The 17680-nt window shown below is 33.1% G+C and overlaps 1 protein-coding gene and 2 long non-coding RNA genes across 10 annotated transcripts in view; 2 read left to right on the top strand and 1 right to left on the bottom strand.

The window, feature by feature from the left end:
* LOC102006728 overlaps positions 1 to 6664 on the top strand; it is a 22994-nt gene extending 16330 nt beyond the window's left edge. Inside the window, exon 4 of the long non-coding RNA XR_262503.2 lies at positions 6376 to 6664. This is a non-coding gene — a long non-coding RNA (uncharacterized LOC102006728). The remainder of the gene's footprint in view (positions 1 to 6375) is intronic.
* The window catches only part of Baz2b (bromodomain adjacent to zinc finger domain, 2B), a 269690-nt gene that overhangs the window by 136408 nt on the left and 115602 nt on the right, over positions 1 to 17680 (bottom strand). For 5 of the 7 annotated variants that reach the window (XM_013518699.1, XM_013518702.1, XM_013518700.1 and 2 more), the window contains exons 1-2: positions 13947 to 13995; positions 977 to 1123 (exon numbers count right to left, since the gene is read on the bottom strand). In XM_013518699.1, coding sequence (XP_013374153.1) covers positions 977 to 1121 — 145 coding nt within the window. In that variant the 5' untranslated portion in view covers positions 1122 to 1123; positions 13947 to 13995. Of the gene's footprint in view, positions 1 to 976; positions 1124 to 13946; positions 13996 to 17680 lie in introns of those variants that run through there. The other 2 variants (XM_013518703.1, XM_013518704.1) reach the window with 1 other exon arrangement.
* Positions 14879 to 17680, top strand: part of LOC106149553 — a 7280-nt gene continuing 4478 nt past the window's right edge. Inside the window, exon 1 of one of the 2 annotated variants that reach the window (XR_001235812.1) lies at positions 14879 to 15025. This is a non-coding gene — a long non-coding RNA (uncharacterized LOC106149553). Of the gene's footprint in view, positions 15026 to 15430; positions 15622 to 17680 lie in introns of those variants that run through there. The other variant, XR_001235811.1, reaches the window with a different exon arrangement.

The following is a 17680-nucleotide window of genomic DNA, read 5'->3' as shown; positions in this document are numbered from 1 at the left end:
AAAAACCAAAAAAAAAAAAAAAAAAAAGAAAATCATTCTATGATAATACAATGGTAAAATAACATCTTTCTTGTTATTCCATTCACTAGGAAAATAAAAATAACTGAGAAAATGTGTTTGACAATTTGCTAAAGTATTTTGTAAGCAGATATTATATATTTAGCATTTCATCTATACAGAATTATAAATATGATTTTTAAAAAATAAAATATCACTTAGTTCTATTGTTTATAATTAAAAAATAGTCTATAAGATAAAAAACATTTAAAGTTAGAAGGCTTCTTACTAATCAAGAATCTGTTAATCAAGTTCAGGTATTTTTTTAGAAAGCATGCATTATACTAAACCTCAATAAAAAGGAAAAGGATAAACTAGGCAAACACTAATAATACTTTCTACATAATTAACCAAAACTGGGAATATTTTCATATTAGAAATTTTCACTCTTTATAGCAACGTAAATTTTGTTCATACTGAAGAGACACTCATTTTTACAATATTTTGCATCGAGTATATACATATATGTAATATACATACATATAATCTGCCTTAATATACATCTGTGAACTAAAGTAGAGGACCATGGGATTGTCATTTCAAACATAAGAAACGAATTTTCAGCGAAGGGTCCATAGCACTGGTGGCTAATCTTACCACCAAGGACTCTTTTGTATGCTTTCACTTTCTCATTGGCCTATTATTATAAGATTTTACACTTACTGATTTATTAATTGAAATGGTTAAACAAGTTAAAAGATTAAGACTAAACTTTCAAAGAGAATTTTTTATAACCATGGAATGCATGGAATAACTGGGCTTTTCCAGCGTAAAATCCAGAAAAAGCAAAAAGAGTAAATGTTTAACCTAAGCATTAATCAACAGGTCACAGAGGACATGAGAACACTTTACTCATGGGCATGAATACAAATTATTAAAATAATGGCTTTCTAAAATTAAGTTAATAAAGTATATTCACCACATGGGTTGACTGCAGAGCTAAATGAAGAAGATCCAGTAGAAAGGCCGCCTTTTGAAACTGCTGAAGCCACAGAGGGTGTAGAAGATGAAGTTGGTGTAGTAGAGGAGGCTGTTGAAGACGGCAACCGTTCTCCAGACTCCATATCTATAATATAAAAATGTTAATCCTCAGTATTATAATTATTGAAAAGAATTAAACATATTTAAGCTTTTCATCTACTTTTAGATATAGGCATTTTTTGTTTTTGTTTTTGGTACAGAAATCGAACTCAGGACCTTGCACTTGCCAGCCAGGCACTTATGCCTTCACCTACTTTTAGAAATACAAAATACATTTAGGAATACATATACACCAGGAAGACAAAATATGAACAAAAATAGTGCTGTGGCTTGAAAATGGTATTTCCTCAATAAAAGTCATGTTGAGGTTTCATTCCTCAGTGTGGAAATATTGGGAGAAGAGGCTTTTCAAGAAGTGATTAAGTCCTTAAGAAGCACTGATGCCTTTTTTGTGTGACTTGGCAGAAGTAAGTAAATTCTTATTCTCTTGGAAATGGATTTATTCTTTGAAGAGCAGGCGGTTAAAAAGGGAGGCCCCTCCACATGATTAGCTTTCCTGGTCTTGAATTTCCCTGCCTTAAGAATTGTGAGCTACATGTGAATTTTTAGGGGATGATGTAACGAAAAATAAATTTGTTGGTACGAACAATGCAAGAAATATATGTCAAAGATGAAGGGGCTGTACATGATTTTATTCATTACAGATATTTCCCCTGATTTAAAGCAGTGGTTGTACACCACAGGCAATCTTGTAACATCCTTACTCCCTACTAAAGAACATTCATTTGGGAGACATATTTCATTGTCACAACTAAAAGAGCATTGAGTAGGGAGATTCTGGGATGTTACTGCATACCTACAATCCAGTAGAACCCCCCTCAAACACACAGAATTATCTAACCCAAAACATTAGTAATGATGAGGATGAGAAACCCTGATCTAAAGTATCAAAAACTATACTCAACTAGGGCTGGGGATTTAGCTCAGCGGCACAGTGCCTGCCTGGCAAGCACAAGGTCTTGAGTTCGGTTTCCGGTACCAGAAAAACAAAACAAAACAAAACAAAACTATACTCAACTAACCAACACCTTAAGTACTATTTCTATATACAGCTATAATAGTAAAATAATTCGAACTTATTTTGATGACACAAAGCCACTGAAGTAATAAAATTATATTCAATGTATCTTCTGTGACAGCATATGTTCAAGAGTCTAATATTTCATATTTCATCCAGAATGCTTAAAACTGATAATGTATAATGCCCAATTAACATACATCATAATGGGCATTGATACTTGGCAACATAAATTTGCTGTTCTTTTACTAAAATGATATTTACTGATAACAATCTTGAGAACAGACAAAAACAGGAATTTATGAAAATGACAGACCACAAATAACTTCTTCTCTGCATATGCTTTTACGTACTATAAAAGTCAACGATCAATTGTTAATGATACCTTTGTTCAAATGCATGAATATAAAGTATTCCTACCTTGTGTAATCATAGTTTATGAATACTGACAGCTGGTAGGCATAAACCTGAACAGGTGCAAATAAGGAGGGTGAGACATATTGGCTAACAAATGTAAACATGATCAGCTCCCGGTGTTTCAGTTTCACTAACCCTTTAGTATTAAAAATACAGCTACAGGGTGATGTAGCTCAGTGTCACAGCACTTAAATAGCATGGCCAAGGCAACTAAACATTTACACATACAGTATTTCAAGATATTAAGTAAAGCAAAACTAAGCAAAAACCAAAAAATTCTGTAGGAAATAAGAGATGGTAGAAATAGGAGATGAGGCAGAAATACCTTATTAGACAGCAGAAAAACTTATTCTCTGAATATGTTCATAGGAAAATGGTTCTATTTATAAAAGTTTTAGCTATCTACATTTTCAAAAAGTTATTTTAAGGAATAAGGTAGAGCATATTGTGATTTAAAATATAAATATATAAAAATGAACTGATTTTCTCTGTCACTTGACACATTTTAACCCCCACCGTAAACAATCAACCGATTATATACTGAAACAGAAGCCACTTGGCATCCAGGTGCTCTGTGCTCTAGTCTGTGATCTGGAGCAAGTCTGAGACTCCTCTAAATACTACTTTCCTTACCTTACAAATGATGCAATTGAATTAAACTAGCTCTCAAGTCCCTGTCAGTTTTATAAAGTTGGTGCTTAAAAACTAAGCTCTTTCTCTGAAAGCAGAAAACACACAAAATTTACACCAATTAAAATATTTAACAATTTAGTTTCATTTTTCCATTATCCTTCCTTTCTTTGGCCACAATTCTATCTCCAAATATATGGCATGCTAAATTACAGATTTCTGTTAAATCTTTTAAAAATTTACTCTTTTTTGTTTAGACCTCAAGAGACCTGATGATGAGAAAATAATCCAATGGTAAAGCACCAGTTTTCATTTTGCTTAGTAAATAATCTATTCAGGGAGTATACTTCTCCAGCCAAAGGATTAATAATTCTTTTGCAATGAGATATCTGTGAGAAAGAGGTTATCCTAACACATACAAAATAGATATGCAAGAATATTAAGGCAAGATTTGAGCAGGATTTAACATTTAGATGGGTACAGTCTATGAATTTAAATAATGACTAGACAGGAATTTCTAACAAGCATATGAAGGTTAGAAAGAAAGACAAGGGTTAATTGATTAACTGATCCTTTCATCTACAAATGCAAGGGGATCCAAAAAACAAGCCAAAGATCTAAAGACCTGAGAAACACAAAATTTTAATCGGAATATCTGAGACAACTCTGAAAAATAACTGTGAGCAATATATGAGACTGACCAAATAAAACAAAGTATAAAACAGAAATCATTATGCTCTATGGAAAATACATGTACACTAAGCCCAAGAAATAAATCTAAGTACTTCATGTCTGATGAGTTAATATAAAAACTTCCTTTTAATGGGGAAGATGCAGAATTTATATAACATGAAAAACAGTATAGGTACAGAACAAAACAAAGGCTAGGGATTGTGAATACCAAGAAAAATGATTATTTTGCTCTCATGCCCCTAGCACTAGGTTTCTTTATAATATTATCACTTTTCTGCTCAAAAGCCTTCAAAGGAATATCTTAGATTATATACTCACAGACATGGGTAAAGATATATTTGAAGGATATTTACTATAATGCTGTAACTGTAAAAGAATTAAATACTTCTATCAATAAGGAGTTGTCATTAGATTTTTAAGTTTATAGTAAGTTACTATGCCTTTGTTAAACAGAATGATGCAGGTCTGTATTAGCTTATCTGTTAAGTGAAAAGAGCAAGGCGAGGAAAACTGAGAGATCTTACTTATGATTAAAAAAGAGGAAGAATGATATATTTAATATCTGTTTATTCACTGAATATTTCTGGAAAAGTATATAAAGAAAATGATAACTGTATTTACTGTATTAGGTAAAGGGACTGGGGACCTGGGTTCAGAAATGGAGGAGTTATTTTTCACTGTATATCTATTGTTCCTCCTCAATGTCTACCATATGCATATATTAACAACAGTTAAATCAATAAAAATTGAAAGGTTTCTAATAGTTTGTTATTGTTAGAAATTACCCTTCAAAATATTTCACCAAATCTTCAGTTACCTTTAAGCATTTTGGAGTAGAGGCTCTGGCTCACTTGGTTTTATCAAAACTTTTTTTTTAATATTAGAATTCTACGGGAAATTTTGCTTGAAGAAGGGTTCCACTGCTTTGAAAAATGTCTACAAACTGCTTAAACAACTGGTTGAGTGGACATTTGTCTCATTCCAATATGTACTTAATGACATGGCCATCCATCCAACCCTATTTACCATGACTTCAAAATCTGAGACCTTATCTTCAAGAAGGAGTTACTTTCATTTTTTGCTGGTCTTTAATTCATAATTTCAAGCCTTAGAACAACTTATCTCTAACTAATTCCCATTCACTGCAAAGTACATCTTCCTAATTCTGCATTCCAAATACTCACATCCTGACAGGTGTAGTCAATCACCTTCTAGAAGATGCTGTAAATGATGCAATTTATTATCTACTATTCTCTTTTCAGTTTCCCTCTGGGTGCTCACTTCTCTTCTTTCCATCTTTATTTTTTAAAAGAGGAGATTTTACAAGTGAATAGGAACAAAATAAGACAAATATAAAGTGATTACCTCTACTGACATTAATAATTAGGAACCTACCTAGGACAGGGTTGAGAGTAACTAAATGATAAATTTAAAAGCTACAGTAAAAACATTTTCCCTTACAAAATCTAAAAGCTAATGGCATCGTAACCATCTTCTTCTTTCCTCCTTGCCACTGAATTAGAGAAAGTGGCCTTCTTCACTCCTTCAGCCTTACTAGTATCTGTTCATAGGTTACAACAATTATTCATAGGTTACTCTATTGGCCATTCCCTCTTTTCTGCAACTTCAGTCTACTGGGTTCCTTTCAATTGTTCCCACATCATTTGAAAGATTAAAAGTCTCTTTTTTTGACACTCCACTTTCATTTATCTATCTCATTTTTTTCTACTTTTATTTTTAGTTAAAATTATTAAAACTATCCAGGTTTCCATTTTTCTACTTTCCTTTGACAATTTCACTCACTTCAGTCTAGCCTTCTAAATTTCTGTAATATGTCATTGGATGAATTTAGTGCTAGAATCTCAATACTGTAACAAGAAATAAAAATTAAACAAAATCTAATGAAATGCACCTATGGCCCTGGCCAGAAATGGAGTCTAGAAAGAAGATGCAGAGTTCAACCAGGAGGTAAATGGAATTGTTGATACTAGTTGGTACTAATCTGAATGGGAAATTGCAAAGACAAATCAAATGGAAAATTTTATGAAATGCTATCTTTAATCTGGAAGGCAAATCAAGACATTCATCCCATTTGTGAGGTATACACTTGAAGTCCATTGGAGGGGATAAGCATGAGCAGGTGTATTCTCCTGATCCATCATATCCAATCCATCATCAAATTTTGTCAATTTTTACTTGCCCCGTAAATTCTACACTGATCCACTTTCCATCATCTCCATAGCCATCTCCCTATATTACTAACAGCTTTCCCCCAAAGAGTCAGCAAACTTACTCTATGGACAGCATTACAACTGGGATCCAAAATGCTCCTCCAAAGCCTCATTGTGTTGAAGGCTTGATTGCCAGCTGATGAGATGGATCATGAGGGCTCTAACTTTACCAGTAAATCAATCTATTGATAAGATCATGATTTGATGGGATTATTGGGTAACAGAAACTTCGTAGATGGAGCCTAATTGAAGGAAGTGGGTCATAACTGCTCCCTTCTTTGTTTCCAGCTACCCTGAGGTGAGTAGCTTTTCTCTCCAACCCTTCTGCCATGTTTTGGCCTCCCCATAGTCCAGAAGCAACAGTGCCAAGTGATGATGGAACGAAACCTCTGAAACTATAGGTAAAAAATAAATCTTTCCTCCTATTTTTTCCTCATGCTATTTGGTCTCAACTACTACAAGTAAACTAACACAGGCCTATTTTTGTAAATAAAATGTTACTTTTACCATAACAGCAGAATACTGTAGTTGTGACAAGACCATAATGCCTACAAAATCTAAAATATTACCTGATCCTTTAAGAATAAGTTTGCCAGTTGCTGCTCTATTGGCTGCTGGTAAGTTTCCTCACGGATTTTGATTACAAATTTAGCCCAGTACTCCTATGGCACTTTCCTGCTTAAACCTTTCAATATTACTGCAGAGTTATATTTAAGACAACACAAAATCACTGACAAGGTTCACAGAATTTTTTATTTACCTGTTTAGCCATGGATATCACATATTTGAATGTGCTCTTTTAGCTCAATATTTATGACCAAATAACATGACTATAACAAGAAAGAAGGAACTATAGACATATATTTTCATAATCAAAAATGCAACTATTTTCCTTCATATTCTTATCAATATGCTCCAAAAGAACTAAATAGATGAAAAATTACTTTAAAGATTAGGATGACAGAGATGGTAGTCCTATTGTCCTTTTGAATTTTTGTTTATATGTATATTTAATAATCTGGTAAAATTTAAAATACAATCACCAAATTTTCAGTGAGACAATTTTAATGAAGCTGTTTATTATGTAAGGCAAAATAAAACTGACCATACACTAGACATATTATAAAACATGGATACAAAAAACATCAGTTCAAAGTTATAGGACAAAAGTAAAAGATTCAGAAAATCACCAAAAAATAGACACACACACACACACATACACACACAAAGGATCAGAAATAAATGAACAGTTTAACAGTGGGTAAAAAAAATGAGAATGGATTTCAAACTTGACACTACCAGTATTGATAATATTGTTGCTTCGTATAACTTCTATTACTAGAAACCACCACCATCACTACACTATTTTATTAAGTGCCTACTATTTTTTTTTACAGGAACTATATAAGTATTTTTACCTCATTACCTTATACCATGTAAACCCCAAGTGTAATTATCTTCATAATTATTCACTGTAATCTTTACAAATGAGAAAACACAGATATAGAAAAGTAACTTGCCATATTCAAAAGGTGTTAGGTGTCAGAGACAAAAGTTTGGCGTTACTCTTTCCTTTATAAGAAATCATTTTATTATAATCTGTGCTAGTTAGGACAATATTAGAACATCATGTTGAGTTCTAGACACTCAGTCTTAAACAAACTTTAAAAAATCAAGGAAGAAGCAAAGTAGATCAGACACTGTGAACAATTAAAATGTGACAGGAAATAAGTTTTTTAAAAAATACAGTGAAGGGGTTGTAGCTCAGTGGTAGAGCTAAATGCCTCCATGAGTTCAGCATGGAAATGAACAGCAACAAAAAAGGGACCAAAAAGTCAAGCTCTGATTCAGCATTTTCTTCTAAAATACCTATAAAATCCTAGAAAAAGAAAACATAAAAACTATAAAAAATAAATCAGTTAATGACTCATCAAAGCCTGAGAATTTCCATAACCAAGTAAACATTTAATGAGGCTTATTAAATAATCTGAAATATCTATTCAAATGAGTATCACATAACTATTAAAATTTTATTTTCTAATATCATTCAACACAAGAAAACATTCATGACATAAACAGGAAAAGGCAATATAGATAACATAAACCCAGTATGATCTAATTTTATTTTTTAAAAAGTAAAAATACATGAATATGCTTAAATAAATAAGACTGAAATGAAATATACCAAATATTTAATACATAAAATACTAACAATGATTATCTTATAATGGTGAAATTATAAGATGAAATTTTAGAGGATTTCAATTTTTTATATTAAAAATTATTACAGAAAATTAATACACTAATTTTCTACTTTTTAAAAGAGGAAAACAACTTCAAACTTTAAATATGGCATAGAAAAATCCCAATCACAAGATGATCAACAACCAAATAAAACCTGTCCTTGAAAATATAGTACTTTAGGAAGATGACTCAATTATTTGACTAGGATGATCCAAAAGAGATGAATTAGTCACACCCTCTGGAGCTTCATTTCCAGTTACCACTGACAAAAAGAAACAAGATACAAATGACACTAAAAAGAAATACTTTTTCACTAAAAACCGTATGTATTTGGAGAACCAATGTATTATTTTGGCTTACACCAGCTTATTGTTCACTAATCAAAGGCAAAATCAAGTCATAAGGCCAATTTCTTTGCAACTATACTTTTCCCTTAACAATGAATGGAAGGCTCGCTAAGCTATAGAGAGATTTTTTTCCTTGACTCTGAGTATGTAATATGAATCAGTTGCTGATTATTGGAGTATGCATGAGCACACTTGAAACACATGTCAAATATAAAGTCTCAGTAATGAAATAGAACATCCAAACAAGAACTGGGTTGGAGATGTAGCTCAGTGGTAATAGTGCTTGCTTAGTAGGCATGAGGCCTTGAGGGCATGTGCGCACACGTGCTCACACTCACACACACACACACACACACACACCAGAGAAATTTTAGAATTGGAAAAAAGCAATTATTAAAAAGAAAGAGGGGCTAGGGATTTAGCTCAGCGGCAAAGCGCCTGCCTGGCAAGCGCAAGGTTGTGAGTTCGGTTCCCGGTACCAGAGAAAAAACAAAAAACAAAACAAAACAAAACAAAAAAACAAATAAAAAGAAAGAAAACACCTCACTGAGTGGACTCAATAACAAAATGAACTTGAAGACAGAATAGAAACTATCCAATCTGAACAACTCAGAGAATAAACACTGAAGAACAACAATAACTTAGGGACCTTTGAGTCAGTAACAAAACATTTATGTCAATAGAGCCTTGAAAAAAGAGTATAAAGGGGATGGCACTGAAAAAATGTTTGAATAAACAAGGGCTGAACATTTTCCATTTTGAGTTAATGATATAAAAACCCTAAAGATATCAGAAGCTGGGAAAACTTCAAACTGAATAAACTCAAAATTTTAATTTAGGGAAAAACAGACAATTTTTCACTAATTATGCCAGTTTAACAAAGGATTTAAGTTTTGTCTTGGAGGAAAAGAGTTACTAACTTTTGGGAAAGAATCAGGGAAATACAAATTTATTTCTGAAACTAAACTAAAACTTAGAATGACACCATGTTATTTCTGTCTTTTTAAAAAGTGAGTATCAGAAGTTGACTTCTTACTATGTTAATGATTTAGAAGGTAAGGAGTGGTAAAGCTGGCTGGAAAAGTAGGCAGGATCTGCCAATTGCAAGGCCCCAAGGCAGCACCAGATGATCTGAAGGACCTCATGCAGATCATTTTGCCAGTTCCCAGGAGATGTGGATGGCATAAAGAAGACTAGAAGTTACGAGCAACTTGCTATCTCGACTCCTTAGAGGAGCCCACTCTGCCTTTCATCATGAGATGCAGGGTGTACTTTTATTGTTACTTTTTATCCTTTTTCTCTTTGTTTGCTCTGCAGAGCTAGTTCTTCCCTTACCTTTTCACCCCTCATTTTCAAATAAACTTTTGGCACTGTCTTTGGCTTGCCTCATCCAATTCTTTGTTGAAGACAAAAAGGATCTGGATACTTTTCTTCCGCAAGCCACGTTCAAAGAACTACCCAACAACAGCAAAGTTTTTCTAAACTTGTGAAAAATTTCACAAATTCTAGGATTTTAAAATAATGTGTAGCAAACCCATATTTTAAGTGGTTCTTGAATACTAAATTTACCTATAGTGAAGAATTGTTAACTGAGAAAATATGGATCAAAATAGATAAAAAATATATCGCTAAAATACGGTAGTCAAATACCCTTGTTAAACTTTTCAATCCAAGCCTTAAGGAGAAGTCCAATTATTTTATACAGAATTTTATATTACAGTCATCCAAAATAGCATCAGAATATGCACAAACCCTGGAAGGTTACTAGTATAGGTGTGACTTATTTAACCTAAACTAAAGCTTATTAAAATAGAAATCAAATTTCTCTGATAACTATTATAGCTCTCTGATGCTGATGCTATAGCTAGGTATCATTCGTATCCTAATTTACTTCTTCATTTTTCTTCTTACCTCACAGGTCATCTAAGTATTCCTTCTCTCCTCAATAAACTCACCCTCTAAAAAATTCATTGTGATGACACATACTCATCCACCCTTCCCCATAGTAACAACAGAATTCAGCACAAACTCCTTAGGTTGATCTTATGGACTCACTCACTTCTCCAAACTTGCTTTTTTGTTGTTTTGATACTTTGTTTCAGTGCTGGGGACTGAACCCAGAACTTCATCTTGGCACATGCCATTTGTTTCATTTTTTGAGACAAAGTCTTGCTGTGTAGTTTACCTTTAGGCTGGCTTTGAACTCACTATGTAACCTAGGCTGGTCTTAAACTCAAGAGGATCCTCCTGCCCCAGCCTCCCCAGTGCAGGGATTTACAGGCATGAACCACCATGCCCAACTGACCATCTGGTTTTTGCACTATACTTTCGCAAATCCTTGTCTCAACTCCTGTTATAGTCCTCTCCTTACAATGTTCTTCAACCCTCCTCACATCTACATATCAAGTTCTGCCTGCTCTTCAAACCTATGCTAAAATGCCAGCCCATGGTTTACCTGCGTATCCACGCTGAAGTCACTGATCCCAAACACTTAGCACAGTCACTACAAACAACTTAAGGTCAGAGTTCCCACTGTACCTTTAAAAGGCATTTTATCAGTGCCTCTTTCACTGTACTTATATGTCATTCTGCTTACTATTGTGAACTTACATAAATTTGTCTAACAATCTATAAGCTTATAGGAATACAAATCATGTTTGTAGTATCTGACATTTCCCACAGAGCCTTAGGGGATCTTTGTCCAAAACAGTTACTTACTAAATATTTGTTGAATAAATGGAAATGCGTAACCATTTATTTATGAGCCCTAAATTAATACATCCTAATAAAACAAAAATATGACAAGAAAAACACAGTAATACAATATGTCAAATCCTGATATTCAAACTAGCATTCCATCAAATCTAAGAATGATCACAGATTTTACATTTCAAGGAAAATAAGGCAATAAAAATACTTGTGTTTCATTCTTTAATGACACAGTCACACTTTTTCAATTTAAACTCAGAACTACATGATTTTATTATATCATATCAAGTTTTACACCTATAATCCTTACTTTTAACCTGCCAAAAATCTCAGTTCTTTATCCTCTAAGTACTCAACACAGTTTTCTACTCCTAAGACTTAGTACAAAACCAGTAGCCTCAGAATAACAACAGCAATGGTAACCCAAGAAATAGATTTCTTTTTCTGATTTCACAGACTATATTCCATTAGGGATATATAATCAAACTACAATATACAGAATTTATTTTAAACTGGGTATTGTGGAACATGCCAGTAATTCTAGCTTGTCAGGAGCCTGAAGCAGCAGGACAAGTCTGAGTTCAAGGCCAGCCTGTGCAACTTAACAAGAACCTGTCTGAAAATAAACAAGAAGATCCGGGAGGAGTGTTGGAACACTTGCTTAGCATTTATGAGGTCCTGGGTTCAATCTCCAATAGCACCAAAAAAAAAAAAAAATTATTTTAAATAGTTTTACTTTGTATGGCCAGGCCTTCAACTATATGCAAATTCAGGTCCACTCATTAAATTGTATTACAATGTTTAAGGATAGCATTCTACTAGCCAGTAAGGAGTTTTGATAGATCAAAAATCAGTGTATCAATAACAATATATAAACTGGACTGTCCAATAGGGTAGCCATTAATTGTATGTATAGAATGTAATTAAAACTGAGTAAAATTTAAAGGTCAAACTAGCTATATTTCAAGTGCTCAATAGCTATTGCACCATCATTCCAGAAAATTTTATTGTACTGTACTGATCTAAATGGTACTATTTAATACTATTCTCCCAGACACTCAAATCTTGCTTAGTGAGGAAGCTTTTACATACTGAGTAACTAGACTGTTCAAATTTTTAAAGCATGAGTTGGCAGCTTTAGGGTATATATGGCATTATTTAAATACAAGAAGTGATCTGAGACAGCAGTTGTCCCTATGAAGAAACTGAAACTATTATCACACTGTATGCTTTCTTCACTGAGTATATTTACCATTAACAAAATATTGAGAATATCGCTAAATGAACTGGAGATTATTTGAGGTAAAGTTTAGCTTATTTATAAACTATTCACTTAGATTAATTAGAAGAAAATCTCAAATAACTTTCATTACATCTTTCATCACTTCTCAAATGTTTCCAAAAAAATAGCCTTAGTGTAAATCACAAATGTTTTGTCTTATTTGCAACATTGTCATTCCAGCTATTATTGGTAGAAGAAACCATGAACATATACTCTACATTTCAACATATTTCAAGATAACAAATTTAACAGAAAAAAGTAGAAAAAGAAGGAGATACAGGACTTTCCACTATGCTGATGACACTCTGTATAGAAAGGGTCTTCAAGAGCTAAAAGCAGCCAAAGTCTTGGTATTCCACACCTGTATACAAGTAGAACTTATACCAGAATTCCAAAAGAATCTGCTTAGTCAATGGGCAAAGCAAAGATACATACACAGTACTTAAATAATGCCATATGTGCCCTAAAGCTGCTAAATTTTTAAGTTCTTTCTGTTTATGGAAATGTGTGGTCCCAGTTGTGACAATATGTTAAAACTCATGGGTTATATCCTACTAAGTATCAGAAATCCATACAGTAGAATCAAAAAAATGTAAAATATTCTGGGTCATTGCTAAAGAAATTTTTAAAATATTCATCTATTTGGCTTTCCAATAATCTATGGCTTCAAAGGGAAGAGATTTAAAAATTCTTAAATCATACCAGCTGCTATATTATAATAACTACATATATATATATATTACTACAAGCAAATGTTTATTACTATATATACACAAATATGCTAGTACATATATATGTGTGTGTGTCTATAGATATACATATACAACTACACTAATAGAATCCAAGCTTTTTGTTCACAGTGTTGAATAGTTATCATAAATTGTTAGACTTCTTCTAGAGCTATGGAGCAAGTATTTTTAAACTTTGAAGTTTATGACAAAAAAAGAGGGGAATATTAAATTAGCTAGGCCCTTGGGATGTCACTTAAATGCTACTTTTTCTCTGTATACTCAGCTAATCAAGAATACATTTTTTAAAAGGCTATTTTACTCACTACAAATGATATTAGTTATACAAAGTTAACCATTTATGAAAACATCAGATGTTCATTTTTTCAGAAAGCATTTATTAAACCTTGAAACACGCTAGGTCCTTGATATATAATAAATAAGTCATCTTGCAGGTTTATGTTATAGGTTGGAGCAATGGTGGAAACTTAATGAAAACTGAATTAAACAGATTCTTACATGCAAGGGATTGAGCTATGTGATAGTTACCTTGGTGCCAGCTACTGGAAGATGGTCTAGATTCAGGAAACAGGGTGGTCTTGGGGGGGTGGTTCATATATAAAGATGAGCAAACAGAAATTAGAGGGAAAATAAGCAATGGGAAAAGAGTACACTTATTCTTTATTAATGACAAGGAATATCTATGTTAAAACTTACATATTTTCTTATACTAAAAATATAAATATATAATGTGAAAAATGCTTTATAAAGTCACTTTAGAGTCCAATATTAAATATAGATTTATAATTGTTTTATAATATACATTATAAAATTTATTTTCTAAAAATTTTATATTTATTATTCACCTACTTTTAAATTTTCATATCTACCGAGACCATATTGTAGGTATCTTATATTGCAGCAAAGTAAGAAAAACACAAAAGGTATCTGAAAAGAATTAGTTTAGAATTAATGTTACTAAAGTTACTGAAGTTAATGACAATGAAATGTGAGAATTTTGACATTTCAAGGAAAATTAAATAGGTGATCCATTATTTATGTGCTTAACAACAATTATTGAGAAATTTCTACAAAACTATATGATGGCTTAGTTGTTAGAATACCAAAATGAGGATCACAGTCATCATCTCATAATTCTCATTTTTAAATTTTCTTTGACTTTTTCCATTTCATATTATGCTCACTAAAATTCAACCCAAACCTAAGTTAGTATTATTTGGGTTTTTTTTCCTAGTAAGTAGAAATGTATGTCCTCACTTTATTAAATTCAGGCAATGTTTTTAAATACAAAGGAAAATAAGTCAACATCCTCACATACAACATACAATGTCTTGAACATGTATTGTACTATGATACAGTGGTAAGTTATGTTTTATTGCTACTGTTGTTTTCTCTGAGATATCTGAAATTTTTCACCTATCCTCTAACCATTTCAGGCCAAATGAGACATGAGGTAGTTTGAAAGAAAGGCTTAGGACATCGGGAGGCAAGACAGCAGCAGAGGAAACAAGAGGGTAGTCAAAATGGAGGTGGACAGATTGATAAAGATTTTGAAGAGAAGCAGCATCACACTACCAGGAAAAAAAAAAAAAGACCTTTTGTTTTATGTAAGTTTTAAGAGATGACAGTTCTTATGAAATTAAAGTTGTACTCTCCACTCCATCCAGGAAGAAGGAAGATCCATGATTACCCCTTTTGTTTTCCGTATCTGTTACTCATGCTTCCTGTTTATTTTTAATGAAGCTAATTCAGCAGGTAGAATTTCTTGCACACAGAATCCTTACCAATGGGTCAAAGCTATCAGAAATATAAAAATTAAGGATGAAGCTCTGTGACACAGCACCTACTTAGTTTGAACAAAGTAGTGAGTTCAATCCCCAGCAAAACTCTACCCTCAAACACACAAATCTGTCTTAAAGACGATCCAAAGAAACAATGGCTGGCCATAAATTTATAATGTATTACTTGCCTCTAAAAGATGCTATGATCTAATCAGATTTTCTGACATAGGCATTTTAACTGATAGAAGCAGAAAAAAATTGTTCATCTGGGAGATCATTGAAGCTATAGGTGTATGAATAAGTTAAAGAAAAAAATGGATTTAAAAAAAATGATGGCAAAGCATGCAAAGAGAAGCTGAGTGTTCCTGAGAGAGAGATGATCAGGGCTGGGGATACAGCTCAATGGCACAAGCACCTGCCTGGTAAGTGCAAGGTCCTGAGTTTGATTCCCAGTACCTAAAAAAAAAAAAAAAAGAGAGAGAGAGAGAGAGATTATTGGAGTATGGCTAATCGAAGGTGCTTTTTCTTAGACCTGCCTTTGTGATTTCGTTATATTCTCTGATACTTCTTTGTAGTGTTTGAAAACCTATCCTTTTGCTTGAATTTTTGTTCTGTGCTGGCAACCTGCGAAAGCCAAGAGAAAACTTCCTAACAAATGTCATGTGTGTTCTTGTCTTCTGTCATTATTCTTCATGTTATTTACACTGCTGAAACATATTTTGTTTTCCCTTCCCAAAATTCAAATACTATTTTGCTTCAAATATAGACTAAAGAGTCACTCTCCATAAAGTTATTTCTGACTAATCCTAGGCTGCATTTTCTCATCTTTGAATTACAGAGGCCTTAATCTTCTACACCAGAAGGTGGTAACTACATTGACCTTTTATTACTCTGTATTTGTTTTATGAATTCATTTTACTGTTTAATACACAGCCAGTATGTTCACCTAGTTTCTGAGTCAGTAAAATGGGATTAATTACACTTACTTCAAACAGCTATTATAAAAACAAGGCCTAGCAACTCCCCACTAGGTATTTTGTTCTTAATGTGTTGGCCCAGGACAATACAAAATGGAAAATATCTTTGCTCCTCTAAAGCTAAAGATAAAAGATGGGAAAAATAACTCAGAAAAAGTCAATATTACTTCTTCCATAAGTTAAGTGTGAGCAAAACTAAGTGTAAAATGTCAAAAAGATTTTATAAGCATGTTTCTTTCATAAGTAAACCTGCATACATGTCTAAGAATATATTAGGCTTGTGCTATGGTTTAGATCTAAAATGTTTACCTAAAAGTCTCATGTTCCCAGGTGGGACTTTTGGAAATTGACCAGATCTTGGGGGAACTACCTCATTAGTGTTTGCTCCACTGATGAGTTCACAGCTGACTGCTGTTTGGAGATAAAAATTGGTTAGAAGAGGCAAGTGACCGAAGATGTGACAAGAGAGGGTGTATTTTTTTTCTGGCTGTTCCCCTCCCTTTCCACTTCCTGGCTGCCATAGGGCGAACAGATTTCCTCTGCCATGCCCTTTTACAATTCCATTTCTGCCTTGGAGCTGGATGAGCATGCACTGAACCCACTGAGACTGTGAGCCAAAATGCATTCTTTAAATGCAGATGTCATGTATTTTGATCTATTCACACGAAAATTACTAACATGCCCTTGTTAATCTGGCCCTCAAAAGAGTATTGTCTTTGTAGCAGTTTTAGATAATAGTATGACCTAAAATTTTTAAATAAAGTGACCTTTTTATTTTAGGTTTTACATACTCAAATATTAAAACTACTTTTTTGGAGAAGTTAACATACTTTTTAACCTTCATTATACAAAAAATTCATTTTGTTCAGACTATAACTTTCCATTTTTTAGTAATTTATGGACAAATTTAATTGATAACCTCTTTATTCACTAACAACTGTTATAAATACTTCAGTCAGGTATGGTGGTACACTCCTGTAACCCCAGCATTTGGGAGGCTGAGGCAGGAGGATAACCATGAGTTTAAGGCCAACCAGGGCTACAGAGTGAGTTCAAGACCAGCCTGAACTGCATAGCAAGACCCTGTCTCAAAAAACCAAAGTAAGCAAATAAATACTTCTATTATTCTCTTAACTATAACATTTAGTCAAATTATGTATTCACTCACTTATCCTGTCAAATGTGCTCCATCCATTTGCTTCATAATTTTCATTATTTTCTGAACTGCAAACATGTGTCCATGTCTTAATATATAGATATGCCTAAATATTATTATACCCTTAGTTTTTATTTGGAAGAATCAAGAGTCTCTGTTACAGTGCTCAGAGAGAAATTATATTACAAAGCCCTTAGTATACATTCCAAACATGTTTTAACATGACCTGTATTAAATACCTGAAAATATTATTTAGGGGCTGGGGATTTAGCTCAGCGGCAAAGTGCCTGCCTGGCAAGCGCAAGGTCGTGAGTTCGGTTCCTGGTACCGGAGAAAAACCAAAAAAAA

The sequence above is a fragment of the Chinchilla lanigera genome, unplaced genomic scaffold, assembly GCF_000276665.1.
Source record: "Chinchilla lanigera isolate Chin_1 unplaced genomic scaffold, ChiLan1.0 scaffold00048, whole genome shotgun sequence".
Lineage (NCBI taxonomy): Eukaryota > Metazoa > Chordata > Mammalia > Rodentia > Chinchillidae > Chinchilla > Chinchilla lanigera.
The sequence above is the reverse complement of the archived record's forward strand: the minus strand, read 5'-3'. Positions and strand labels throughout refer to the sequence as shown.